This window comes from Abramis brama (genome assembly GCF_963993115.1).
Source record: "Abramis brama genome assembly, chromosome: 1".
Classification (NCBI taxonomy): domain Eukaryota; kingdom Metazoa; phylum Chordata; class Actinopteri; order Cypriniformes; family Leuciscidae; genus Abramis; species Abramis brama.
In genome coordinates, this window is record NC_139963.1 from 38954917 (window position 1) to 38981482 (window position 26566).

General features: G+C 36.7%; 5 protein-coding genes across 10 annotated transcripts in view; 2 read left to right on the plus strand and 3 right to left on the minus strand.

Annotated features, from left to right (window-relative positions):
• The window catches only part of mrtfbb (myocardin related transcription factor Bb), a 36992-nt gene extending 32699 nt beyond the window's left edge, over nt 1-4293 (plus strand). For all 3 annotated transcript variants that reach the window (XM_084113383.1, XM_084113385.1, XM_084113384.1), the window contains 5 exons: nt 50-169; nt 1321-1467; nt 3005-3139; nt 3527-3587; nt 3685-4293. In XM_084113383.1, the coding sequence (XP_083969509.1) occupies nt 50-169; nt 1321-1467; nt 3005-3139; nt 3527-3587; nt 3685-4142 (921 nt within the window). In that variant the 3' untranslated portion in view covers nt 4143-4293. The remainder of the gene's footprint in view (nt 1-49; nt 170-1320; nt 1468-3004; nt 3140-3526; nt 3588-3684) is intronic.
• Nucleotides 4294-6189: 1896 nt separating this feature from the next.
• On the minus strand, nt 6190-8870 carry LOC311082557 (uncharacterized protein). Its single transcript, XM_084113456.1, has 6 exons — nt 8749-8870; nt 8367-8577; nt 8076-8186; nt 7883-7936; nt 7508-7655; nt 6190-7393 (listed from the first exon to the last, which is right to left on the minus strand). The coding sequence occupies exons 2-6, from the start codon at nt 8509-8511 to the stop codon at nt 7285-7287; spliced, it is 567 nt and encodes a 188-aa protein (XP_083969582.1). The 5' UTR covers nt 8512-8577; nt 8749-8870; the 3' UTR covers nt 6190-7284.
• A 153-nt stretch (nt 8871-9023) lies between these two features.
• snrnp25 (small nuclear ribonucleoprotein 25) lies at nt 9024-10824 on the minus strand. The gene is made up of 5 exons (XM_084113459.1): nt 10421-10824; nt 10230-10320; nt 10053-10158; nt 9903-9977; nt 9024-9777 (listed from the first exon to the last, which is right to left on the minus strand). The coding sequence occupies exons 1-5, from the start codon at nt 10628-10630 to the stop codon at nt 9720-9722; spliced, it is 540 nt and encodes a 179-aa protein (XP_083969585.1). The 5' UTR covers nt 10631-10824; the 3' UTR covers nt 9024-9719.
• Nucleotides 10825-11022: 198 nt separating this feature from the next.
• Nucleotides 11023-12650, plus strand: polr3k (polymerase (RNA) III (DNA directed) polypeptide K). Its single transcript, XM_084113472.1, has 3 exons — nt 11023-11255; nt 12157-12244; nt 12375-12650. The coding sequence occupies exons 1-3, from the start codon at nt 11145-11147 to the stop codon at nt 12500-12502; spliced, it is 327 nt and encodes a 108-aa protein (XP_083969598.1). The 5' UTR covers nt 11023-11144; the 3' UTR covers nt 12503-12650.
• Nucleotides 12651-15549: 2899 nt separating this feature from the next.
• On the minus strand, nt 15550-24707 carry cdip1 (cell death-inducing p53 target 1). 4 transcript variants are annotated; one of them, XM_084113411.1, is made up of 5 exons: nt 24546-24707; nt 19671-19791; nt 18658-18834; nt 16870-17137; nt 15550-16126 (listed from the first exon to the last, which is right to left on the minus strand). In XM_084113411.1, the coding sequence occupies exons 2-5, from the start codon at nt 19753-19755 to the stop codon at nt 16015-16017; spliced, it is 642 nt and encodes a 213-aa protein (XP_083969537.1). In that variant the 5' UTR covers nt 19756-19791; nt 24546-24707; the 3' UTR covers nt 15550-16014. The 4 variants fall into 4 exon arrangements, with proteins under 4 accessions (XP_083969537.1, XP_083969535.1, XP_083969538.1 ...); XM_084113409.1 differs by having other exon boundaries at nt 18658-18837; nt 24546-24690; XM_084113412.1 differs by having other exon boundaries at nt 19671-19764; nt 24546-24679.
• Nucleotides 24708-26566: the final 1859 nt, after the last annotated feature.

The following is a 26566-nucleotide window of genomic DNA, read 5'->3' on the forward strand; positions in this document are numbered from 1 at the left end:
AGTTAAGAAAATGGCATATTTATTTAGAGTTTTTCTCTTTACTTTGCAGGCACAGACAGCTCTCCAAACAACAATGCCAAGTTTGCCTCAAACCATCATACAAACGCCACTTCTGCAAACACAGACGTCCAATAATACGCATTCAAATCAAACACCATCTCCACCTCAGGTGAGCAAATTGCTTCTGTATGATTTTCATCTAGTGAATGGCAATGCGTTATCAAGCACTAAAAACACCTTAGCAGTCATATAGCAATGTCCTGGCAATGGTAAATGCCTAAAGGCTGTAATATACCAGCTGACGGTTGTCCATCAACCAATATTGGGCCATTGTTGAGGGTTCGGACCCCCGTCAGCAACTTTTTGGACAGCTGTTTTGTGGCTCTTTAATGTGTCGCAACAGAATGAGTGCCTCAGATCAAGCAGCATTTGAACCGATCATTTCTTCCTACTAGTTACAGCACAAAATAAACCTGAATGAACATCAGAAGTTATGTTGTTTCAACCGCAGAAAGACGCCAATACACACCATTTTCAAGTTCAAGTCCACCATTTATCTACCAACACTCCTGTCCATTTATCTACTAACACTCCTGTCTGGTTTGTTTGTCGGACAAAATGGCGGATTCTGCATTATGATTGGTCAGATCGTCTATTAGTCAAACTCCCGGCAAAGGGTGAATTGAACATGTTGAATCTGTGGCACAGCCCATTGGTAAGAGAGATCACTCTGATTGGCTGTTCAGCTTAGAGAACCAGTGCTTGACAAAAAAACAGAAGTTAAGAAAACAAGCAAACTACAAAGTGAAGAGGCTTGGAACAACGTTTTACATTGAAGTAAAATAATAACAATAATTCAACAATTAGAAATTCATTGTATTCTCTGAGTTGTATTGTTATGCATGTATACTTTAGGGTGCTTTTAGATCTTAACCTTTTCTTTTGCTTTGAGTGTTCCGACACTTCATAAATCCAGTTCAGCTCACTATTGTGATGACAAGGCCCAGACGCATTTCTCTCTGATTTGGCACGTAGCTTGAAATGGAAAGCCTTTCTGAGGCCTGCTATGTGTTTTGCACTTATCTCTGATGTTGCCCTGGCAATAGCAGTTCAGTTCAGGTGATGCATTACCCTCTCAACAACATCAAACGCAGACCTGGCTATTTAAGTGACAGAAGTAGAAAGTACAGAGAAAATCAGAAAGAGCACTTATCAAGAAGACAGGGAGTTGGTTCAAGAACAAGAGGAACACTGATATACATTTTTTTACTCGCTCCGTGCAGTGGGCCTAATTCTGCCTCCTGATGTATGTGTTTGCAGGCTTTACCCCTGTGTGGAAGCTCGCCTTCTGGGTTTGAATACAGGCAGAACCAGAACCAGCCCATGGCAGATCTGCCCCAGTGCTTCCTCAACAACTCACCTAGAGTCTCGCCCAGACACACAACCCCAAATGGACCCATTAACAAAGTAAGACAAACTGATCTCTCTGCTCACAGAAGTCTCTATGGCCATGTGTCCACCTAAGCATTTTTTGTCAGCTGAAAGTTCCATGTGCTTTTCTGAAAACACCCAGCGCTTGAGAACGCTTTGAAGGTGCAGCATTTAACTCCTTATCTGGTAGACCCTTGGAGGAACTGTACTTTTTTTTTTACATTAATATTGTGGTAGCCTGTGGATGACCAGTAATCTGGTATAGACATGAATACTCAGAGACCAGCAATATTAACTTATCCTCTACTGACGGTTGGTCAATGTTGTATTTGTTCCACCCAAGACTGGAGGAAGACAATCCAGCGCTCTGGGCAAAATTGAAATATGCTGCCCCCTACTTTCAAATTTAAAGAAAATGCCCACTTTATCACATATTGACCCCTACTGTTGACTTAAGACAGGTTTAATGAATTAATACAGTTGACTCACCATTTAAAACAGGACCTTTTTTGCTTTGGCTGCTGCAAACTCTTCAATTACCTTGGAGTAATCCAATTTGCGACAGATTTGGTGCTTAATTGAAATTTTGGCCAATCCATTCAAACGATCTTCCACCCCTCCTTCACTGTGATTGGATGGCTGAGGAAAAGGTGACAGTGATGAACACTGTGTTTACCAACATTTTCAAAGGGCAAGTGCCCATCAATCTGCGTGAAATAGATGTTCTGTGACTCGTCATGCTGCTGGCTTTTTTAAAAATGTGGCACTCCTATTGCAAACAATTGAAAAAAATACTCTGGCCTCAGGAAAAAAAAGCTTTGGTGGACACACAGCTTAAGCCTGAAGTATTCAACATGCATAAGTAAATGAACATAAATTCTCCTAGTTAGCACAAGCTGTGTTTCATGGGTTGATGCGCTCCAAAAATGGTTTAGGTCTCGTAATGCAACACATAGCTTTCTCAGTGTTGCCACAAGGGGTGCTATATTGGCTATTAAACTGTCTATTTCAGGGGTCGGCAACCTATGGCACGCAATTTAAATAAAGTCCCTCAAACTTGCATACGGACGTACATTTTGAGGTAATCATTCCTCATAGTCACACAGCCTGTTTTATTAAGTTAGGAGCTATAAATACTATTAAAGTGTGAGATTTTAACCTGCGGTAGAGTGCAGATCCGACAAGCCATTAGTGCGACCGGAGGTGCATGCTTCTGGGATTATCTCTCCGCATGCCATAAGTTGCCGACCCCTGGTCTACATAGTGGGAGAGTAAACCGTCGTCTTCTCAGCTTGCTAGTTAAATATCATTTTAGCATAATATCTGGTTTAACGAAACCAGAGCGCATGTCAAGTATGCACAACAAATATACATGCTTGCAACATGTCAACAACCTCTCAATACACCTTTATGATTGTATAGCAACCACCCAGAACACACTATAAACTGCGTAGAAACATGCTAACTAGCGTGTACTCTTTGTTGTCTAGTGCTCCATTATACCTTATATATTACAGTTTGCCCTGCCCACAACCCATATTACACAGTTTGAAAGTTATATTGTTTTGTTCAGCCTCCATCGCCTTGTCAGCTCAACTATATCCTTCAGCCATCGACATTCCCAAATCACCACAGCCCAAAGAGCAAAGACCCACCCCGTTACGAGGAGGCCGTCAAACAGACCAGAGGCCTACAAGCCACAATGCAGGTAATTTAAAGTTATACTTCAGAAAATCCTCCAAAATATACTCCAGCTTTGATGCAAATGCTTAGACTTTCAAAGCATTCTCCATTTGATAGCATGCACAAACCGAAGAACATGCACACATGCATGAACTCGACACAGTAGGAAGTTTCAGTGTCTGCACTTTTTTCTCTCCAGATGTTATGACAGACAAAGATGTCTCAGGACTCATTTAAACTAGAGTTGTGTCTATCGTTGTTGCCGTCTCTTGTAGTTTGTTGTTTTTGTTTCGTCTCTTCCATTTCTTTTTCAACCGTGAGACAACAGGCCAGGCCAATGGCCAGTTGCATACTTTGAAATGTATATTGAACACTTTACCATTGTCTTAATACCTCATATTCTTCCATAAAGGTTCCCACTGCTACCAGTCAGCACATGGATGATTTGTTTGACGTTTTGATTGAGAGTGGAGGTGAGAACTGTGTAAAGAAAGAACCACAGAACAGGTCTTTGATTTTAGCTCCAATAGATTTGTACAACTAAACCATTTTCTGTGCTTTCCCTCCCAGAAATATCCCCTCTGGCCAGGCAGGATCCTTCTCTGGATAAACTTATGCCAGTGACGGTAAACATCACCACCCTGCCCATCAACACTGTGCTGTCACGTCCTCCCCCACAAATACACGTTGCCCGCACGCCCAATCAGACCCAAGCACCTCCACCCAGCCTGCTGACCCTGGCCTCCGATAACCAGTTAGAGGTCCTACTGGAGGACGCTGGGCCGCAGTCCCAGAGACTGATGGAGGAGCTCAAAAACCAGCTGCTGGAGCGGTCCCACTCCCCAATGGACACTTCAGATCTGACCTTCACCGACACACCGCCATCCACCCTCCATCTACAAGACACCGGCCTTGATAACATGGAGTGGTTGGACCTTACGATCCCAGGTCCTGCTGGAATCTCCTCTCCGACTGTCTTTTCATCTGATTTCTTGGACTCGACTGATCTACAGTTGCACTGGGACTAAGCTCACAAAGGCAGCAAGATTGGAGACTTTCTAAAAAAGATCTGTTGACCCTTAGTGACCACTAACAGGCGTGCAGTGCGCAGTCGGACTCTTGTAAAGCTCGGCATCCGTGGATCTGTGGTGACCATCAATAATTATCAGCTTTTCTCATTTGTGCCTATAAGTGCAGGTTTGTTTGCTTTTGTTTGCTGTCACCAACACCTTTCAAGGCAGAAAAAGAATGTAGAGACACTGTTTTTCACCTATATATTTAGGCAGTGACCTTCTGCTTTTCATATTTTGAAGCAGTCTTTGAAACTGCTGGCCTATATTATATAGAATGCTGTTTTTTAGATTGTGATTTATTATAATGTCTTTGAATTGACAGAATATATATTAGATTCATATCACACATTTTGCAGCAAGTAAGAATTATACGTACAATGTGCCTTTGCTATTTATGTTATCCAGAAACTCTCTAGTTTTAGAATTGAAAGGTATAGTTCATCCAAATTTATTATTCTCACCCTCATGTCATTCTAAACTTTTATCTTTTTCTCTGTGGAACACAAAAGATGTTTTGAAGCCGTTTCAGCTGTTCGGTCTATAAAAAGTCCACGAATTTAAACATTTTGGACGTAAATGTAGCATGCAATTAATCCATACAACTTGACTATTATATTCCAATGCGGCAGGATCACATTGTATGATGTTTAATTTACAAAGATTGTGAGGAACACTTCCAAATAATGCCTATATATATATATATATATATATATACATAGCTGACTTGCCTATGTTCCTCAACAGTTTATAGATCTTATTGTGAACGATTCATCCATGTGTGTTTATTTTTTGTTTGTTTTTACCTCGTAATTTTTGATCAAAAACCCCTACATTTTGATCTGTACATCATAAAAAGTGATCGATATGGATCCATTTCACATCACCTTTATGTTCTTTTTGGAACTTAAAAAAAACCTTCAAAATATATATTTTTTTGTGTTCTGCTGAAGAAAGAAGCCATGTGAGGTGAGTCAATGATGACAGAATTGTAATTTCGGGGTGAACTATCACTTTTAAAACAGATTTTGCAAATATTTTTGATGGAAGCATTGTGCCATGGTAATTGATCCAAATGTGACGTCACCTTGAAGGAACCTGTTTAGTGTCTCATTTATATTCACTATCAATTTCCATGGTCAATGAGCTGTTAGCCGTTGCATTAGGGTACTCGAAATTGTGGCAGCTAACTAATAACATTTAATGTATGAAAATTTCAAATTTATTTAGTGCGTGGACTGGGTAAGGTCAGAGCAAGTTTGTTTACCAAACCCATCATGGGGCCAAAGAGAGGGAGGGAGATTAGGGGCCATTATCATCTCTAACAAAAGAGAAGAGAGACGATTTAGCTTTTACAGACCAGCTGAATTGGCACTGCTGCATGAGTTGACCAAGGAAACAACCCTAAACTGGACCAGTGAAATTTCCATATTCATATGAGGCGATCAGAATGACATCGGAGAGCAGCTGCATTTTGATTGGTCAGACTCTTTGCTGCAGTAGAGTAGATATTTGCTTTGGATGTAGATGAACTGCTGAGGCCTAAATTCACTATATTTCACAGAATTCAAGCTTCTTTCTACATAACCACTGAAGTACAGGTAGCTGGCGGGTGATATGCCTTTGTGAATGTACCTAAACCTCATCTTCTCTAGTTATTTGTAAGATTGAATTAGATTTCAGTCTAAATGTCTTTTAGAGTTTAGATAGATTTTTTAGATTTTCTATAAAATGTGACAATGTAGCGACATCTGCTGGAATGTTTCGAAAAAAAGATTTTTTTTTATCACCACTTCCTTTCGATGTATCACTCTAAGAAATGTTTCTTTGCAGTGTTTGACAGATATAATAACAGATTTCCCCCTAGACACTTTGTGAAAATATGCCAAATAATGCATTTACTTGACCTTGTACTGATCATGAACTCAGACAATCATTTCTATATCCAAACACGTCAAAATGAAAATGTATTTCTATATTTAGAAATGTAATTACCATAGTTCTGTCTCTGTCAGAGACCCAAAGCTTTTAATTTTGTAAACATACCATTTTACTGCATTTATGCAGTTCTCACATATATACTTTTTTTTTTCACACATTTTATGCCTCTATAAATATTTTTATATGTTGAAAAAAAAAAAAAAAGACACGTGGTGGAGCAAAACCCTATCATAAGACCTCAGAGGAACCTTGTATACCTTTTTATTTTTTCAACATGTCCATCAGAGTAATTGCTATTTGTTATTAAGAGGTAAAGAAATATTTGAAAACATACTGACCCTTTGACATGCGATGTAGATCATATGCCTCATATTTTGCACAGTGTATATATTTTTACAATATACATTTTTTATACAAATGTATTTGTGCAACTGTAAATATTTTTGGAGGTTATCTTTGTACATATCTTTATTGTATATACAGCCTTTTATCATTAAAATGTTTCTGTATTTGAAATCACTGAAATGACTTGTTTGGCCCTCCAAAACACAGAACCATGTTCCAGCAATGCATAACCTCAGTTATGATCCAAAGAAAGCTACACAATAAATAAACTTAACATTTGACATTGTACCAGAGATAGTATTTTTCTCAAAAGAAAGATCATAACTTATGGTCTACAAAACAAGATTGTTTTTATCAGCTGAAGAACTCCTACTCCATTACATCCAAAAGCAATCAGGAATTTGGTCATAGTATTGCTTCTTGATTCCATTTTTTATATTCCTGATAGTGTAATAACCCAAAATACAAACTTAGCATTGAAGTTCAAACCAGAAGACTGGAAGGTCACCCTGAAGATTCAGACATATTCTGTTTTCCTTTCGGATTGGATAGTTCTAGAACGTTTTAAGGTTAGCCGAAAGCTTGGCTTGGCCCCTGCAGAGAGGAAACAATATCGGATATCGTAATTGCATCCTTCAGTAAAGGCACGTAGGCAATTCCATGGGGATTGTCCCTTTAAAAAGTTCAGGATGACATCTCCGAAACAATTCCAACCGCCTTAGTTGTGTGCGATAATCAAAAATAAAAGTCCTGAAAAGTCTTCAGTACAGATGCTGGTGATTCAGTCCAATTGACATCATTACATTTCCATTCCTCAGAACTTTTTGCACGTGTTTATATTACTGCGACATTTTGGACATTTGTGAATGACGTCTTTGCAGGAATCCACAAAGAACGGTATTAGACAGCAGCCAGCTACACAGCTACACAAGAAACAGTCATAAACAAATATGTCATGACAGAAAGACATTATGGTAATCACATACAGGACGTGAATGATAATAAGTCAAGCAAATAAGGTAAATAGTTAAACTCACCAAAAAATCATGGAAATAACACACACAAGATAGGTCACACTGCCAGCTTTGGTCATGACCTCTGTGGTTACATATTGGCGACAGAACGGACACTGTGTCTTAGAGGAGTGTCGAGGAAGTTGCTTAACATCCAGAATAACCTGCGGAGCTAAGAAAACAAACAACCCGCTTTCAGGAAGCTCTGGTCCTGTTGTATTTTGTACTGGCGTAGTTGAAATGGTAATCATACAAATTATTTGTGCTTTATTACACTACACTTATTATAAAGTGTTACCTATTTTTCCTTGTTAGTTCATGTTAGCTATTGTAGTTAACTAATGCTAACAAATGGAACCTTATCGTAAGTGTTACCGTAAAAAACAAATACCTACTAACCTGGAAACGGAGGTGGATTGTCTACAAATATGACGCTAGATGACCTAGTGGTGTCTGCAAAATAAAAACATACAAACATATGACAACTATACTTTTAAATAGGCCTATGACTATAGCGGTCAATTTCCAAATGTTTGAATATATTTGGCAAAAATCTTTTCAAGACGGCAAACCTTATGAGGAGTCATTTTACCTATTAAATGAGAGCCCTCCTCTTGCACTTTCTCAAGTTGAATCTTCCTGTCAGAGAGATCTTTAAGATCCTCGTCAATTTGTTGAAGTTCTCCAGTGTCTTTGGAATACTCTGTTGGTCACAAAGATCAAGTGTGAGTAACAAACCATCAGTGTATTCGCGTTAAAATCTCTATATTCACATAAATTTCTTCATTTAAAAAATAATCTCCAAATGTCTTTCACAGTTTCTTCGGCTTCATTTGTAAGTCGGTTAATAAATCATCAGATAGTTCCATCGACTCGTACTAACGTTGCTCGTTTTGCCCGTTGTTTCGCTTGAATTGGATGAGCATGGCCAGGACATTGCGTCTGTCCATGAGCTGCTGTCTGTGAAAGGACAGCTTGTTCAGCTCCTCAAAGACACTCGACAAACGCTCATCAGATTGTTGAGGCATGTTGAGGGTTGAGACGACAGCTCACTTAAACCTCCGAGAGCCTCAAAACTTCATACAGTGTCCATTCTGAAAGAGATGCAATACGGCGTCACAACGAGTGTCTAGTCAAGAATACCGTTTCATAGAGGTTTTTTTTCCTGATTTGAAAAATACTACTCAACCCAAGCACAATTACAATGTGAATAAACAGTAAATATCTGTTTTAAGTAAAAGTGGTTAAAAATGACAAATAGTTACCCATGTGTGCTGTTGCGTCTCATCAGTCGCTCTTCACATTCATTGAGGTATAAAGGAAATAAGAGGCTGGTCATCATATTACTGTAGTGTAACAGTACGAGGAACATGTTCGCAATATTTAAAGTGTGTGGTTTACCTGCATTTTACTAAATTCATGGCATGTCACGACAAGGGTCTTAAACAGTAACTGTCTATATAGTTTATATATAGTAATATATAGTTTTACAGCAGGTTCTGGTGGGACTATATTAAAATAACAACAAGGGGAATAAAACTGCACTCTTAAAAACAACTTGTATTTTAATCATGTTCAGTAGTATTTTGATCAATATAAAAGCAACATAAAATCCCACAAATATGACTTTTTAAAGACCTTCATAAGACATGCAGTTACAGTGAGTTTTGTGGATGTACAATATGTACATTAATAATACAGTGTCTTCATCAAGTAGGCCTAGCCAACATTTGCATCCCTGCCTAACATACATTAATTTGCATGACAGATTTGGTTTCTGTTTTGTAGTTGATGTCGGTTTGTATAGTGAAATAAAAAAGGTGAATTTTTGAAGGACATAGTCCAGAGTTCATGGTGACCACAGCTGCCAAGTTCCAAAAAGGACAAAAAAGCACCATAAAACTAGTCCATATGGCTTGTACACTATATCCAAATCTCCTGAAATCATACGAAATTTAGGTTGTTATTCAACTGATCTTGAAATCGTATTTCTAATTTCAAGTTAGACGACAGTGTGGTCACTTAAATGTTGTTGTGTGGAAAGGAGAGGTTAAAAAGCATTTTGGGGCAAAAAAAAAACAAAAAAACGTTTTCCCTTTTTTGATCCACGGAAAATAACAACAAAGTGTTTGGAACGTCATGAGGATGAGTTTTCCTTTTTGGATGAACTATTCCTTTAAATGTCTCGTCTATTTACAAATTAGAGTGATAAATAAAAACTGGAGATTGTCCCTGTTCATTTTTTCTTTAGTTTCTTCAAAAACGTCACTTCATCTCTGTTCCTGATCCCGTAGCTGAGAATAAAGGAAAGCACAGTCATATTTAAATCACATTAAAAATCATTAACGTAATTCAAAGCGAATTAACTATTGTGCAGTTTTCACACATTTCTACAAAAGCAGCAATTGTTTGGACTCACTCCTTCAGCTTTCTCTCGTCATCTTCTAATTTTTCTCCGTTGAAGACCAGAAGAAATGTCCTCCACACGTATTTCCTTGACAGGGTAAATAGATTAGGAAAAAAACATTTGACAAAATGAAACCTGGAAACCACATTTTTCATGTCTTACCAGCTGATGTGCTTGACACCTCCCTCTCGCTGTTGTTTTAGCTCCATGTATCTGCGAATGGCTTTCTTGAGATCCAGAACCGTAGCAGACTGCACGACCACGATAGCTGTGAAGAGATTTGCTCCAGTTAGAATCAATAAATCTGTAACAATTCAGAGCGACTCCAAGAAAACTCACGCATGACTTCTCCATCAGGCTTACAAACACGAACAGTCATGGCCTGACCGTATTCCAGAGCCACCTGAGAGTTCACCTCCTCCAATGTGACCTGAACAGATGGAACAAACGATTTCAGAGAGCAGAAAAGATTATAAAGAAATGCATTAATAACAGTTGATTTTAAAACTTGATTGTTATTTATGGTACACCTGAATTGGCAGGTCACACAGTAAAGGGTCCTGCACTATCAGAGCCAAGCCTTCCTCGAAGATGTCAAGAAATTCAGAATGTGGCAATGCCTCCTCATCCTCCTCCTCCTCTTCTTCTTCTTCTTCTTCTTTAATTTCATCTACAACGATTTTCTCGGCAAAGTCAGCCACGTCGACATTCTTAGGGGTTTCTTCCTTTAATTCATCCATTTTCAACTAATAATAAGCGAAAACTTCCTGATTTAAGAGTAAATACAGAAATACAAGACATATAAAAGTTAACAATGAATATAAATGGAATTTAGAAATAATAAATTAGGCATTTTGCGGAAATTCTTTCTGATGAAACTGTAACATCAACATGCTGCGTTTCAGCTTTCACTGTCGGAAGATTTATATGATGCACCAAACTTTAGTTCCGCGTACGTTTTTAAACTATATGTCCGGGATTAGCTATATAATTCTTACAAATATATATATTTTAATTCAACAATTTTATATATTGCCAGGTATATATCAAATTATTATTATTTGTATACTCTATAATCAATGTTTCATTGTGTTTATATTACGTTTTATGTCGAGCCCAGAATAGAGAGGCACGTTTGTCATCATGTGCTTCCTGTAGCAACTGCAGCTGAGAATGTGTGTAAACACCTACTTTAATTGGATCAGAAAAGCAATACCAGTATTTAGTAAACAATATTATATATAACCGTTGAAAATGCTTATGTTTTGTCCAACTTGTGGGAATGTTTTAATCGTGGAGGAAGGACAAAGATGCTTCAGATTCGCGTGTAATACATGTCCATATGTGCACAATGTCACGAGGAAGGTAATGTGATGTTACCACCACAACACATAAACGAACACGTGATAATGGAACACATAAATAAGTTGAACGTTCGATTCGAATGAAGTGAAAAGATGAGTGATGTGAAAGTTTGAGTCAAACAAATCGGATGATGCAAAGCGTCGATTAAATTACACATGGAATAGTGATTGTTCGATTGTAAACGTGATTTGAACAATTGGAACACTTGATAAGATCAATGCTTATAACATTATAACACTAAATTTGCATTAAACAATGTGAACGTTCCATTCAGATAACATGAACAATGTGTAAGCTTTTCTTTTAGAACATGGAAAAAAGTTTGAGTCGAATATTCATTTTCTTGTTCATTCATATCCGTGGCTGGTTAGGGTTTTTGGTCTGAGAAAGGTTGATAAAAGACCTTCTAAAATCAACCATGGCGTGTAACACCTCAACTCACCATCCATTTTGGTGGGTTATTTTTATTAATAAATTATATCCTCCAACCCGAATGCTCCAACATTAGCGAAACAAAGCGTAAAGAGGGTTGCACACTTTAAAATTTGGTTTAAAATTGTACGAAAAAAAAGTTACTGAGAATTGTTTAATTTCCATTCTTTTTTTTATAGTATCCGCAAACAATGATAATCTGTCATAAAACTAAAAGCTTTCAATTCAATAATCCAGATTAAGATTTATTAATAAATATATTTAAATATCTGAATGGCCGCTAACTTAAAAATTTAGTAGCCGAACTGGCTGCTCTTTGTGTGTGAGCGAAAAAGTTAATTTCAAACCTTGATTAGAACATCCCTCAAAAATGTTGTCAATGTAGTTTTTGAGACGCTGCCAGCATAAAACGTTCTGATATAATATATATCTGATGTGTGTTGAAATAATTGGTTGGTTATTGTGACAGGTAAATAACAGAATGTACCCCAAACTGAAGGAGGTTGATGATGTTCTCGGGGGCGCTGCTGCTTGGGAAAATGTGGATTCCACTCCAGGTAAAACGGTGTATCCTAATGTAATAAAAAACAATACTTCTATGTGTTTTTAATCACACATTCAGGTGGCTTTAAATAAGTGTACTTGATTTATTTTGAGTATAACATGTTCTTTTTTTTTTCTTTGAAGAACCTTGTCCAAAATGTGAGCACCCAAGGGCCTACTTTATGCAGATTCAAACTAGGTCTGCTGATGAACCAATGACAACTTTCTACAAGTGTTGCAATATACAGTGTGGGCATCGTTGGAGAGACTAAATCAGTCTTGGACTTTGAGACTCAAAATATATGACTAAATATTATGTGTTCATAATAAAATATTCTGTTTTGATTATATATTTATGTTTTTTGGAGCCAAAACTGTCTCATCATTTAAATGGATTAAAAAAAACGTTATTTTCACTAACTAACAAAATGTGCATGTGTCATTCGGTTATGTGCAATAACCACATCATTTACATCTGGGTTGTTCTGGCCTGATGACCATTCTTGTATGTGTGCGTGTGTGTGCGCAAGTAATACAATTACATCTCATATATGTTATAGTCTTTTTATTTGTTCAAATAATCATTAAGTTCACAAGTTTTATTTTACATACACATTTGAGACTTCAGTTGAACTATTCTCAAGGCATCTATCTACAACTGCATTCCTGTAACACAAGCTTGACATCTACTGTCTGCAACAGCATCAAGTCACTTCACAAAGCAAGTAGACCTACGTAGTCAAGAGCATATTAGATTAAAGGGAGCCAGCCTGGATTGTGCAAGTAAACCTCATGAACATGCATATTTACTGGAGATTATCTTTCAGTAATCAAACAGACATCATATATGTTTTGTGTATGTTTGATGGAGAGGTATATTGATGATTTTTTTTTTTTTTGATTAAATAAAGCAGGGTGGGATGAGGCCTTTTTTCAGTCAGAAAATAGAACATTGGAATTTAAACTTAGAAAATAGAACTTAATGTGGCAAAAGTTCTTTTTGTAATGCTTGCATACACGTATGAGGCAAATGTGCAAATACTATGAAAAATCCAGTGTTCGTTGGACAGATCTGATTAAAAAGAATCATTTACAATGAGACAGCAAGTTTAAATACATTTGCACACACTAGCAATTGCTACATTTTTTCCTTCATGTTAAATACTACAATGGAAAGACGGAGATTCTGATTTTTAATATTGGCAGATTGTCTACAGGAGAAAGATGATTAGTATCTGAATCTTCATTTAAAGCTACACTGTGTAACTTGTGTTTGCTAACATGTTATTAATCAGATTATTTTTTCCAAATGCGTTTACTTTTGCCCAATACACTTTGATGAATAATAACGATTAATATTTTTGAGCTGTCGGGATGGATTTTGTGGATAAAAATATATACATTCGCACGTGCGTGTCACGATGTATCCGTATATATCCGCACACAGAGAAAAGTATCTCCGCGTTAATGTTGTTGCAGTAGCGTGAAGATAAAAGTTTGCCGTCACAACAATTCAAAAATTCAGAAAAATTCACCATGAATCATTCAAAACGACAAACCTCCAAAGAAACCCTTGCACACCGGTAAACTGGTGCTAGAGCCATAGCACGACCAAGACACATTTTGTTTTTACGCTTCAGGGCCAAAAGTTATATGGTGTAGCTTTAGGCAAAAGTGAAAATCAGAGGTTTAACTCATATTGAGATATATAGGCTAGGTTTCACAGACAAGACTTGATTAAGCCAGGATTAGGCCTTAGTTTAATTAGGACATTTAAGTATCTTTTATAAACATGCCTTATAAAAAAAAACAAAAAAAACACACATTCCTGATCTGCATCTTGATTCAAAACAATGGTACTGACATATTTTAAGAAATGTCAGTGCACTTTGCTTTCAGTTAAGACAGCTCAAACATGCATTTTAGTACTAGGCTTAAGTCTTGTCTGTGAAACCGGGCGATAGTCTGTTGTAGTGCTTGAATTTCGTACCATTAAATCACATTTTTGGACAGAGCTATTCGGAAATGATCAAATAAAGGAAACAACCTCTTTAGATGGTTCCTGAGAAATTACAAGTCTGACCACAAAAAAGAAAAAAATAGGACAATCAACCTTAATAATAATTAATAATGCAGTAATTAATAATACAGTGCATATATATATATATATATATATATATATATATATATATATATATATATATATATATATATATATATATATATATCTCATGAGCACTGTGGATGTTGTAGATTTTGTTTTCTGTACCATTTCAGCAATAAATCACATTGTCAGACAGAGCAAAATGGTTTTTGAAAGATTACAATTTCACAACCAGAACAAACATCTATTCCGAAATGACCAAATAACGGAAACAATCTCTTTGGATGATTCCACAGAAATCACAATCTGACCACAAAAAGGAAAAATCAGGACAACCATCATTTAAGTCCTTGTGGCCGGTTACACACAGTATTAATACGCGAACGGTTAATCTGCTTTGAGTTATGAAGCCCAGTGCAGCAACAAGCCCAGCTTGACACACTGAGGGGACATATGGCCCAATAGAGCGCTATGCAAGATTACAGTGATGCCATGCAGCGCATTTCATCATGCTGGTGAACTCCAACAGCAAAGCAGCTTTGAACAGCCTTTACAAGAGATTTCTTCCCTTTTTGAAGAAGAAGACGACAACTTCACCACGTTAAGTAGAAATGAAAAAAATAACGCAGCAGCCACTTCTAAACATGTTGTTCAGCAGTTCTGGCTAGAATAAATGTTCAAATAAATGTGTGATTAGAGATGATTCTACACTGATCTTAATATCAGCAAACAGACCTACTTTATTAATGACTGGTAAACTGACCTGGATAGCCAATGATAGTTTAGAGAAGGCTCAAACAGCTTATTGACAACAGAACAGCTAGTATAGTGGTTTGAAAAGCACCATGGCTATAGTTCTGATTCACAGTTCAAAAACATGTTAAATGTATATTGGTTGAATTCCACAAATATGACCCTAACATGAACTACACGGCATATTAAAACACCTTGAGCTTTAGAATTACTAAAAGGAGATTTAGATGGACATCAATAGAAACCTTTCAACTAAAATGTCACATTTACACAACAATGCATGTTTCATATATAAGCATATCAAATCAAATGAGTCTTTTCGACAAACATAAGAAATTGAAAACATGACAAAAGTGAAATTTCCATAACATTTGCATAAAATGCCGAATATAGATGCATTTTTCACATGTAAAAGCAACAATGTTACTCCAGCACAATGCTAAACGGTCCCAGACCCAGCCATTAAAGACTTTCATTTTAATATGTTAAAATAAAACAATAATGCATAAAATAATAATCCTACATTCCAACAATACTGACCCTGTAGTGAAATTCAGTTGTTTTCGCTACTCAGTAAGATTCACAAATGAGCTTAAGGTTACTGTTTTCACATATTTTCTACACGTTTACACTTTGCTTTACTGCTAAAAAATAAAATAAAAATTGAAACAGTGCTTTGATGAAACAATGACCATTGTGCATATTAAAACGTACCGATCCTTCATGTCCTCTGCTTCATTTTAGAGGTGTCAGTAACTACATCAAGTGCCTGTAAATTAAATGTGTGAATCAATAGTTACATAAAGCGAGAAATGGCTAGAAATACGAGCTGTCAGCTGGGGCGATCACAGAGCAGACGGAAATGAAAGTGAGTCGTCAACACCCACCAGAATGAGGTCACAGCACGATCTTTAATGGGATAGACTGTTAGCATATGCGCTTGAATGTGTAAATATAGCCCTTGCAGTTGGGGCAAGTGTGTGTCACATCCTTGAGGTCGTCAATCATACAGGGGATCAAGCAGCAACCTAGATCACAACTGTAAAACAAAGACAAAAGCCATGAGGGATCTCGAGAGCGTACTGTATGGTTCATCATTCAGGGCTCATTGTGTATTCATTTATTCAAAACTACATAAAAAATGCAATTCATGCATGCATGGCCTGAATGCACCTCTTGTATGGTGCACGTTTTTAATTTATGTATTAAAATTCATTTACACCACTATTTAAAAGTTTGGGGTCAGAAAGATTTTTTGAAAAAGAAATGAATACTTTTATTTCGACAAAGACGCATTGAAATGCTCAAAAGAGATGTCACAAAAGATTTATATTTCAAATAAATGCTGTTCTTTTGTTTCCACAAAAATATTAAGCAGCACGTTTTCAATACTGATAATAACGATAAGAAATGTTTCTTGAGAATCAAATCATCATATTAGAATGATTTCTGAAGGATCATGTGACACTGAAGACTGCAGTAATGATGCTGAAAATTCAGCTTTGATCACAGGAATAAATTACATTTTAAAATATATATATAACAATAGAAAACAGTTATTTTGTCTGTTTTTAACTTTAACTTTTGATCAAACAAATGCAGTCTTGCTGAACAAGAGACTTCTTTAAAAAACATAAAAAATCCCCAAACTTTTGAACAGTGGTGTAGATATTTTGTATGAGCATAAAGACATGTAGTCCAACCAACATGCAAACATAACAGAAAAATGATTTCACAGAGAGAGATCATATCATATATTGTGCCGTTCAGTTCGTCACTTACCCGACAAAGAAGCAGAACATGCAGATTAGAGTATTCATGAGGCCGATGTCGTGGCTGATGCGGGTGGTGATGGGTTGTTGGCAGTGTGGACAAACCGTCTGCACTGGAGTTGACTGAAACATCTCCCCCTGTAGAACAGTCACGGTGGTGGTGGTACCAGGAGGGGAGAGAACTGTGGCTGTGTGACCTGGACCAAAGTGACTGGGCCCCGGACCATAGTGCTCCGCTATCGGATGAGGAAAGTGCCCAGGGGGAGCGTAGTAACCACCTGCAGCGCATCAATTTTGAGGTTAAAGTTACAAAAATGAAAATTCTCTCATCATTTACTCACCATCATCCCATCCCCGATCGCATATGGCTGTTTCTTTCTTCAGATAAACACAAACAAACATTTGTAGGAAAATAATCCATCTGTGTGAGCCCATATAATGCCATTGAATGGCTGTTGCTCGTTTGACACTTAAAATATCGTTAAAATATAGTTATAATTTTTTTTTTATCGTAATTTTCTTACACGCCTATCGTTTCACTTATACTGATTCATCCATTGGGGTCGTATGGATTATTTTCCAACATATTTTAATTTGTGTTTCCATGAGGTTGAGTAATTGATGAGAAAATTTTAATTTTGGGTGAACTATCCCTTGAAGATAGTTCTACACACATAGATTGTATCTTGGCACGATTGCTTTATATGATAAACAGATTTAATTAAGGATTTTATTAACAAAAACATTAATCTACTCACACATCAGTTGTGGTAAAAGGAAGCTCAAGCATGTTCGCTTGACGTGCAAGAACCAATGAGGTTCATTCTCGTGTGTTACGCAGCACGTTTGAGCTTCTGTAAGAACCAATGAGGTTAATTCTCGTGTGTTACGCAGCACGTATGAGCTTTCGCAAGAACGAAAGAGGTTTGTTCTCACCCGTTAAGCAGGCCAAGTTAAGTTTCTGTTTATGTTCGCTGATCAATGTTTATATGAGAATAAAAGTCTGAATTTAATCTGGTTATCATATAGTTATCCAGTCTCTTCAGAAAATCTGGACTAAACCACTCGATTAATATGCATTAGTTTTACAATCTCTTTATGAACTTTTTGAAGCGAGAAAGTGGTATTTACGTAGCTGTCAACAGAGGGACAGAAAGCTCTCAGATTTCATTAAAAACATCTTAATTTGTGTTTCGGAGATAGATGAACGAAAGTCTTACAGGTTTAGAACGTATGAGTGAGTATATGATAAAAAAAAATCTTTTTGGATGAACTAAGCAACTAACCCTTTTAATTACTGCTTTAACTATAAACAAGATTTTAGAAAGGCAGCAATACCTACAACAGTAACCGAAAACAGTGTCAATTCAGAGGCAGTTATTACATTTTGATGAAAGATTTTGGAAACATTTTATTTTACAGTGTCCTTTTTACACGTTACATACAGTATAGTTACTATAATAATAACTGTAAGTTACATATTATTACATGCAACTAACCCTGAACCAAAACTTAACCCTAATCCTAACCCTATATAGTATAGGTAGTTAGTTAATATTACTCAGTACTTAAATGTATTATTACACACACTGTGACAATGTTTTGTCTAATCGTGCTCAAAGCCCTGACACATCTCTTTCTCTAGTTTCATTGTGAACAGAAAAATCACTTGTTGCTCGTAACTTGTCGCATCACATCATTTTGATTTAACATTATTGCTAGCTCTTCACTCTGAAATGCTAATGATCCGTGAATGGCTGCTGATGCATTAGTGTGTGAGTTTGGTTGGCACACCCACCGTGAGGATGAGGCATGGGCATATGCATATGCATAGGCATAGGCATAGACATAGGCTTGGGACCTTCGCCTGGGACGTGCGGAGGAACAAAGCCAGGTGTGGCTTCATAAGGCGGAGGCCCGTATTCTGGAGGCAGCGGCTGTCCTTGTGGAGGTCCTGTCATTACTGGAGCAGTGGCTGCTGAGGGAAACAGCTTTATGTCAATTTATTTATTTTTTAAATTACAGAATTCCTGTATCCCACCTGCTAGACTTGCTCCTCTCATCATTAATTATAAACATGCAGTGGTGTCCAGATATATGAGACCACAAGTGAAATGACATTAATTAATTTTGCATTAATTAATAATAGTATTTTTTTTTTAATTCAATACAACATTCTTCCTTATAAATTTCTATATCAGCCAATTTGAGTGAAAAGTTAATCTGAAGCAAATGTGGAACAAACCACAAAACCCATTTTAATTTTTCAACAACAGCAGCACTCGAGCTGCATGATCTCCACAAGTTTGTATCAAACCTTTAAAGTTTAAATGTGTTTAAATAGTCACAAAATGTATTAGTGATCTATTGCAGAATCCTGTGGTGTCAGACTTTACTGTAAATCAAAGTAAATGTTCATACACAGACAGCAGTGTGGTTTCAACAAGACATTTTACAGAGTTAGCTAATATATTCATATATATAGTCTTTCCTGCTCACACCAAAGTGATGTTAATAATAATAATAGTTATTATTGTTGTTATTATTTCATCATTGAACATATGTTGCTATAATTAAGTGAAACAAAAGAAATCTAGTTCCATGCAATTCTAGTGGCCCATTGAAAGGTTGTGAGGAAAGTGTTTACATTCAAGTTTCCATGGTTTTCTAGAAAACTGTTTTGAAATTCTGCAGCTAATGATGGTGTGAGCGTTTATTCAAGCCATTGCATTTTCCTATTAAAAGCAGGTTTAAAAAGTAGAAGTTCATTTCAAATGTTTAAAGAGAAGAGAAAAATATCTAGGTATTTACCAGAAACTGGAGGTTGTCCATTTTTTTCCTCAAGAAGTGGGGCATTGGGGCCCCCTGGGTAAGGAGGAGGGGGGTCACTGGACATGTTGGTTCCCTGGAAGGAGGCCAGATAAGGGAGTTTCTAAGGTGAACACAGACAGGCCACATGGTTCAGTAAGCACACAGTGTAATGTGATCCCGGCATCCCGGACTACTGATGCTGAGGCATTTCACATCCAATTATTAATTTGCAGATGCTCACTGCTTCAACACTCCCACGAGCCCACAAATAAAAACAACATACATAAGCTTGAAATATCTAGCCTTATGGACAAAGATTTTCTTTGCACTTTAGACTAATAAAGGGGTTTCCAATCCTGCTTCTGGAGAGCCACTGTCCTGAAGAGTTTAGCTCCCACCCCAATACCTGATCCAGCTAATCCAGGTCTTACTAGGCAATGGCATACTAGAAACTTCCAGGCAGGTGGGTTGAGGAAAGCCGGCGCTAAACTCTGCAGGATAGAGGCGCTCCAGGAGCGAGTTTGGACACCCCTTTTCTAAATTCTCCATCCACTCCTTCCACTTCTGTCAAGTGGTGCAAGTCAACGTTCCACCAGACCTTAAAAATATAAGCAGCACGGCACAAAGCTTCATGTGCTCGTCGTCTCTGAATTAGGACCCGAAATAAAGAAATATTAAGTCTGCTTTTTAAAACAAAGAAACTGTAAGAGGATGACTAGTGTGCGCAAACAACCGGAAACTCTGTATATTTGTGCAGTGCGCGCACAAGATCATTTCTGATTTGAAGATTGTGACAGTCAACCCGATCACTTTATTTAGCGTTCATGTAAACACAATATGTTTGGATTCATCAATCATCAACACTACTGTTCAAAAGTTTAGGGTCAGTAAGATTTTTAAAGAAATTAATAATTTTATTCAGCAAGGATGTATTAATTTAATCAATTATGACAGTGAAGACATTTAGAATATAACAAAATATTTCCATTTCAAATACATGCTGTTCTTTTGAACTTTCTATTCATCATGAAAAAAAAATGGTTTCCACAAAAATATTCACTGATAATAATAAGAAATCATCAGGATCATGTGACACTAAAGACTTAATGATGCTGAAAATTCAGCTTTGACATCACAGGAATAAATTACATTTTTAAATATATTCAAATAGGAAACAGTTATTTTAAATGATACTAATATTATTTCACTATATTGCTGTTTTATTGCATTTTTAATCAAATAAATATGCAGCCTTGATGAGCGTAAGAGACTTCTTTGAAAAACATTTAAAAAAAATGTACCAACCCGAAACGTTTGAATAATATATAGTATAATATAGTATAATCCTCATATATATATATATATATTGTATATGCAGCGCAATGTTATGGAATATGCGCAGTCTCTTGGCTTAAGTAGACAGTTTTGGCCTTTAAGAAGTTAAAGTAATAATATTTACAGTAGAAACAGTGGCACAGTGTTCTTAGAACCTCAGATATGTCTGGTTAGTCTCGACCCACATCAAACATCGTGTCCTTTGTGTGAAATATAAAAAAATGAAAATTGTCAAAGTTTAAGGGAAATAAATGCAAATGAAAAACAAAATCATGGGAGAAACCGCACCTCATTTGAAAACCAAAACGACACTATAACTAAGACTATAAAACTGGCATCAGTTTTGACCTTTTATGTCAACTTCAATCATTATTCCTTAGTTATAATAGTGGCCTAACTGCATATATGTGGCATTATTATGGTTCTCATCAAATACTTATAATCAGATATAGTTGACATAACATAATTAACCATTAAAATGGCTAGTCATAGGTGTGTCCTCTTCATGTCTGTTGATATGACTACACATTATCTCATTTGCACTTTCTTTGAATGATTACCACCAGCCAATAGGGATGAAGCAGGAAATGCACAAATAAAGCATGTGACTACTACTATAAGTGGAGCGTATAAATATTGCGTGAGCCTAATGTCCATTAGCTTATGTAGTCAGAGTAACTCGTTGCCCAGTTCACATCCTGTATTACTTAGAATAGCCTAATGGAAATGAATTACACAGAAAGCTTCTCCGTATAACCACAAATTATGGCAACATTTATGATGCATTAATTGCCGCCGTGTATAATTAGAACATTCAAAAAAGATCTGATACAAAACTATACAGCAGAACATCGTGTTGATTAAAAACATTAACATTGAATTAACATTAACATTAACAGTGAACATTAGCTTATACACTTTCATTTCATAATGATACCTTTCCACCTTTTTCCTAACAAGCCTAAATTATGAGAGGGACTTCCGGTTTGGGGAAGTTCCACTCAAAGAAGCGAAAAAACAAATCATTTCAAATCATAAGGTTGAGCTACAAATAATCCTGATCTGTCAGTTTGACCGAAAGAGCTGTAATTTCCTTCATGTTAATAACGTAATGCTTGGTATTTTAATGTGACATTGTATAACAAGAATATCTATGACAAGAGATCTCTTTTCAGTCATTACATTCTTATCTTTTCCTTCTGATTATTTTCTTTGTTTCCCCCCTTTTTATTGAGCTGTAGTTAAAAAAAGACAACATATACTGCGTGTTTGTGGTCTGTTCTTCCGATTTAATTTACGATATATCCAATGAATAACTCACTGCAGAACTGTACTAAGAATATCTTGTTTTTCTCCTCAAATCCTCACGTCTCTTTCCAGGTTTGTTTTCACACCGATGTTTAAAATGTAACTGTCTCCCCTTTTCACTTCTAATCCGTATTAGCAGTGTTTACTGGAATGTTTCTAAAACGGGTAAATACAATATTTATCGTCTGTCAAAAATGATGGAAATCACTTGGAAATATTAGCCTATCACTCAATGTTCCAGTTAATTAACATTTTTTATTAAAGCAACGCTGCAGAAATAATCGAGCTTTTGGGGAATTCATGGTCTGCTGAAGTCATTTGTTAATGCTTTTATACTATTTAATTTCTTTACAAAGGAAAATTCCCTCTTAATGATCAATGGGTGAAGGAATAATGTCTTCTTATTGTATTTTGAAAATGTTTATTATTGCGTTCATAGAGTGAACCTTTCGCTGATTGTTTACAAGGTAACATAGGCTAAGTTATACTCCTATAATTCATAATTCAAGTCATGGGGCGCAGGAAAAAGGTGGATAGGCCAGTGTTGGTCCAGATCTACAGCAGATAAACAGTAACTCAACAAAAATATGTACTAAGAACGTTTTGCTATGAAAACGTTTTCTGAACGTTTAAAATGTTTTTAAATTGTTAATGGTTATAATCAACATTAAGGGAACATTCCATTTAGTAATTTTGCAAACGTTACTTTTGAATGTTCTCTGAATATTCTGAAACAAGTAGTAATGTTTCAAAAAAAAACGTTGAACAAACCAAAGCGTTTCAGAAAAAAAGTTCCATGAACGATGTATAGGTTAAATAGCTAAAGATAACTTTTTAGTTTTTAAGTCTTTAAAAAATTGAAGACTAGATAACTTTTAACAAGCATTCTAATAACGTTACAAGGAAAAAAAGTTGCCAGAATTTTTGCCAAAGTTCTGAGAACGTTCCGTTAGCTGGGAAACCATTCGTTTTGTATAAAAATGGGATAATTCAAGAATTCTTACAACTTTTTATGTGTTTGAAACACGCACTTGGCATAGTTTTAATAAGGCGATACACTACTGAAAAAAATTTCAGACTAGTGGAAAGAAAATCCAAAATACACTTTGAAGTGTAGGCTATCTTTCATGGCACATTTTTATTTGCGCCTGTAGATTTCCATTACAGTTCATTAAAGGCCGTTTTCTCAAAATGAGTCAAATATCTCCAATTTAGTAGCACTTACTACACCAAAACTTTACAGTTTTATCCCTATATATATTCTGAGTTTTTTTTTTTTTTTTTTACAGAGTGGTTTGTTCATAAATAATTTGCCTGATTTTATACATTTTATTCCTTAAACAAAAATAATGAAAATGTTTTGTTTTTTTTGTTTTTTGTTTTTGTTTGTTTTTTTCAGGCTGTTGACAGTATTTTCTGATTTATGGAAACAACCAACTGGAGAAGTATGGTGATATCTATTAGTTAATTTTTAATTAACTAATAGAGGAGGGGGGAGGGGGAGGGTCTTGCCTTAACTTTATTGTGTTTTTATAATTTTAATTTAATTATAATTTTACCAATTATAATATTAAGACGATTATCGACAGCTTTTTAACTTTTAAACGTGCTGAACTGAGCGAGCAGCGCATGAGTTGGTGTGTTTGTTCTGGTGTTTTCTGGAACAGAGATCAGCGATTATCCAACCTGCGTCCATCGGCGCTGGCTATGATTACATAACACTGTCCTAACCCTTCATGTCTTCACTATTACTCAACTTTGACTATGATTCACCCTAACATAGAAAGATAGTGTTGCAAATAGCTATTTGTGTCATTAGTTACTGGCCTCATCATCAATGTAAGGAAAGCGGGAGTTACTTTTTCTGGTCTAAAAATAAGTCCCGGTCTCTACACTGACACATTTAGCACACAAGTGTAGAGTGACTCGCACTATTGCATACATGCAATACTCATTCATCGCAATATCAGCAGCAAGCCTGGCTAGCTAACATATATTTCAGTCTTTTAGTCATATTAACATAAAAGCACGACACATGTAAATCCATCTGTTAGAAATTCAAGCGAAACGTAACAACTTTCAGAGAGCGATAAACATCTTTAGCGATTAAAATCCATCGGCGATTGATAGGCTATTCGTGAATGATGCGAGCACAGGCCTGCGGTTGCAGATCATAACGCTGTCAGCGCACAAAAACACAAAGCAGTATTCATGCAGGCGACGTGCTGTTACCTTCTGTATCCACGGCGTCAATCAAAATATCAGCTTTGAGAACTTTCCGATTTCTAGCTTAAACGTTGATGCTTTGTGGCTCCAGTTTTCCAATAACATCCGCTGCTGGGAAGGATTTGACGTAAACATGGGAGATGGGAGGTGTATAAAGTGTCTGTGTGTGAATCCCGCTGGTGATTTATCTTACTATGGCGAAGGATAGATTATGAATATTAAGTAGGCCACATGAGTGGACGCTCTCGCAAGGTTACTAAGCAACGTCAGCATTACGTAATTATTATGCACGCTTTAAGCCTCCGCCGTAGTAGGGTTTTTAAGTAGGTAAGTGTTGAGCCCGTTTACTCTATTTTATTGAGCGGCACTTGAATGCATTTATGGCATAAGAAAGTCAATAGACTGATTCACACTGCAAATGGTGAGGTTTTATTGAAATAATTTTGCAACGGAGTACTTGATTCTGATTGGTCAGTCGTTGGTCAGGTGATCAAATATTTATGAACTTTGATTATGGTGTTACAATATTCGGTTCCCGAAATTCTCCAATAGAATCTGTCTGCAGCCTGCAAGACTTCAAGTTACGCCCCTTCAAGTTACGCCCACTTCAAACTGATCTCAGTTTTTTTTTTTTTTTTTCAAGTCCACATGAAATCAAAATTGACCATATTTACTTTGTTCGCCTAAATTGATCGTTTTGTGCTGAACAATTCATGCAAGTCAATCCACACAAAATTTTTTTTTGGCTTCATAATCTTTAATCGAAATCTGAAAATGCCCCTCCCCTCTGCATTGGAGGACCTTCATTGATGACGTAGGCTTGAGGACTTGGGTTGGGAAACGCTTAACCACTCCCCTCAAATCGTTAGTCTGCTATGAGCGAGAGATGGAGAGGAGGAGCGTTAGAGTAAAACCCTGCCCTCTGTTCAATATTCCTTTTCACTGGGAAATACGTCACAGCACTGGAGAAAAGTCGTTTGCAACTTCCGGTTCACGCGGACTTTAAAGCAGCGCTGCACAGACCGGTCGGTGTATGACATCAAAGTACCGCGAGAGCCATGCGAGAACAGACAGTTCCGTATGCTTTTGAATCGTTCTCGCACGAGTTTAACATGAACTGAACATAGAGTTTATTAAACTGACTCTTAGCTGTTCAAGAACCGAAATGCTTCTTTTGGTATACAGTAAAGCAAGCTGCTGTCTGCATTTGTGCAAGGGTACTGACAATACAATGAGGGTTTATGCAAACCCAATCTAATATGTTCTGACACTAGTATACCCTTCACAAAACAGTGTCATTTGAGTTCAGTTTATCAAAAGGAGAATGCAGAGATAAAATACAGTGTAATCAGTTGGACGCACAGTGGAAACAGTAAATGCACAGCTAAACAGAAGTGTTTTGAGTCTGGATTTGAACTATTGTAGGAGCACATCTGATCTCTTCTGGAAGCTGGTTCCTGCGGCTGGCATAATAGCTGAAAGCGGACTCACCATGCTTAGAGTGAAATACCCTTGGTATTTTTAGTTTATGTAATCCTAATGATCTGAGTGATATTGGGTTTATATTCAGTGAGCATATCTGCAATGTATTGAGGTTATAGGCCATATACCAGTAATAATACTTTAAAATCATTCCTAAATGTAACTGGGAGCCAGTGTAAAGACCGTGTGTGATATGTTCATATTTTCTGGTTCTGCTGATTAATGATCTTGCCTATGAAAGAAAGATTTGAGATTGGTCTATAGTTGTTTAATATGGTCTTATCCAGATTGTTCTTTTTCATGAGGGGCTTGACAACTGCAGTTTTAAGGGAATTTGGAAAACTCCCAGAGAGAAGTGAGGATATTACCACCTCTAGGAGATCTGCTTCTAAACAGTTTAACACACTTTTGAAAAAGGAGGTGGGGAGTGTCAAGGGCGCAGGTTGATGTTTTAAGGTGCTGTACTGTTTCTTCCATAATTTTACCATTAATTTCTTCGAAATCAGACATGGTGACATTCTGAGGATGAGGTCTGATCTGTCTTA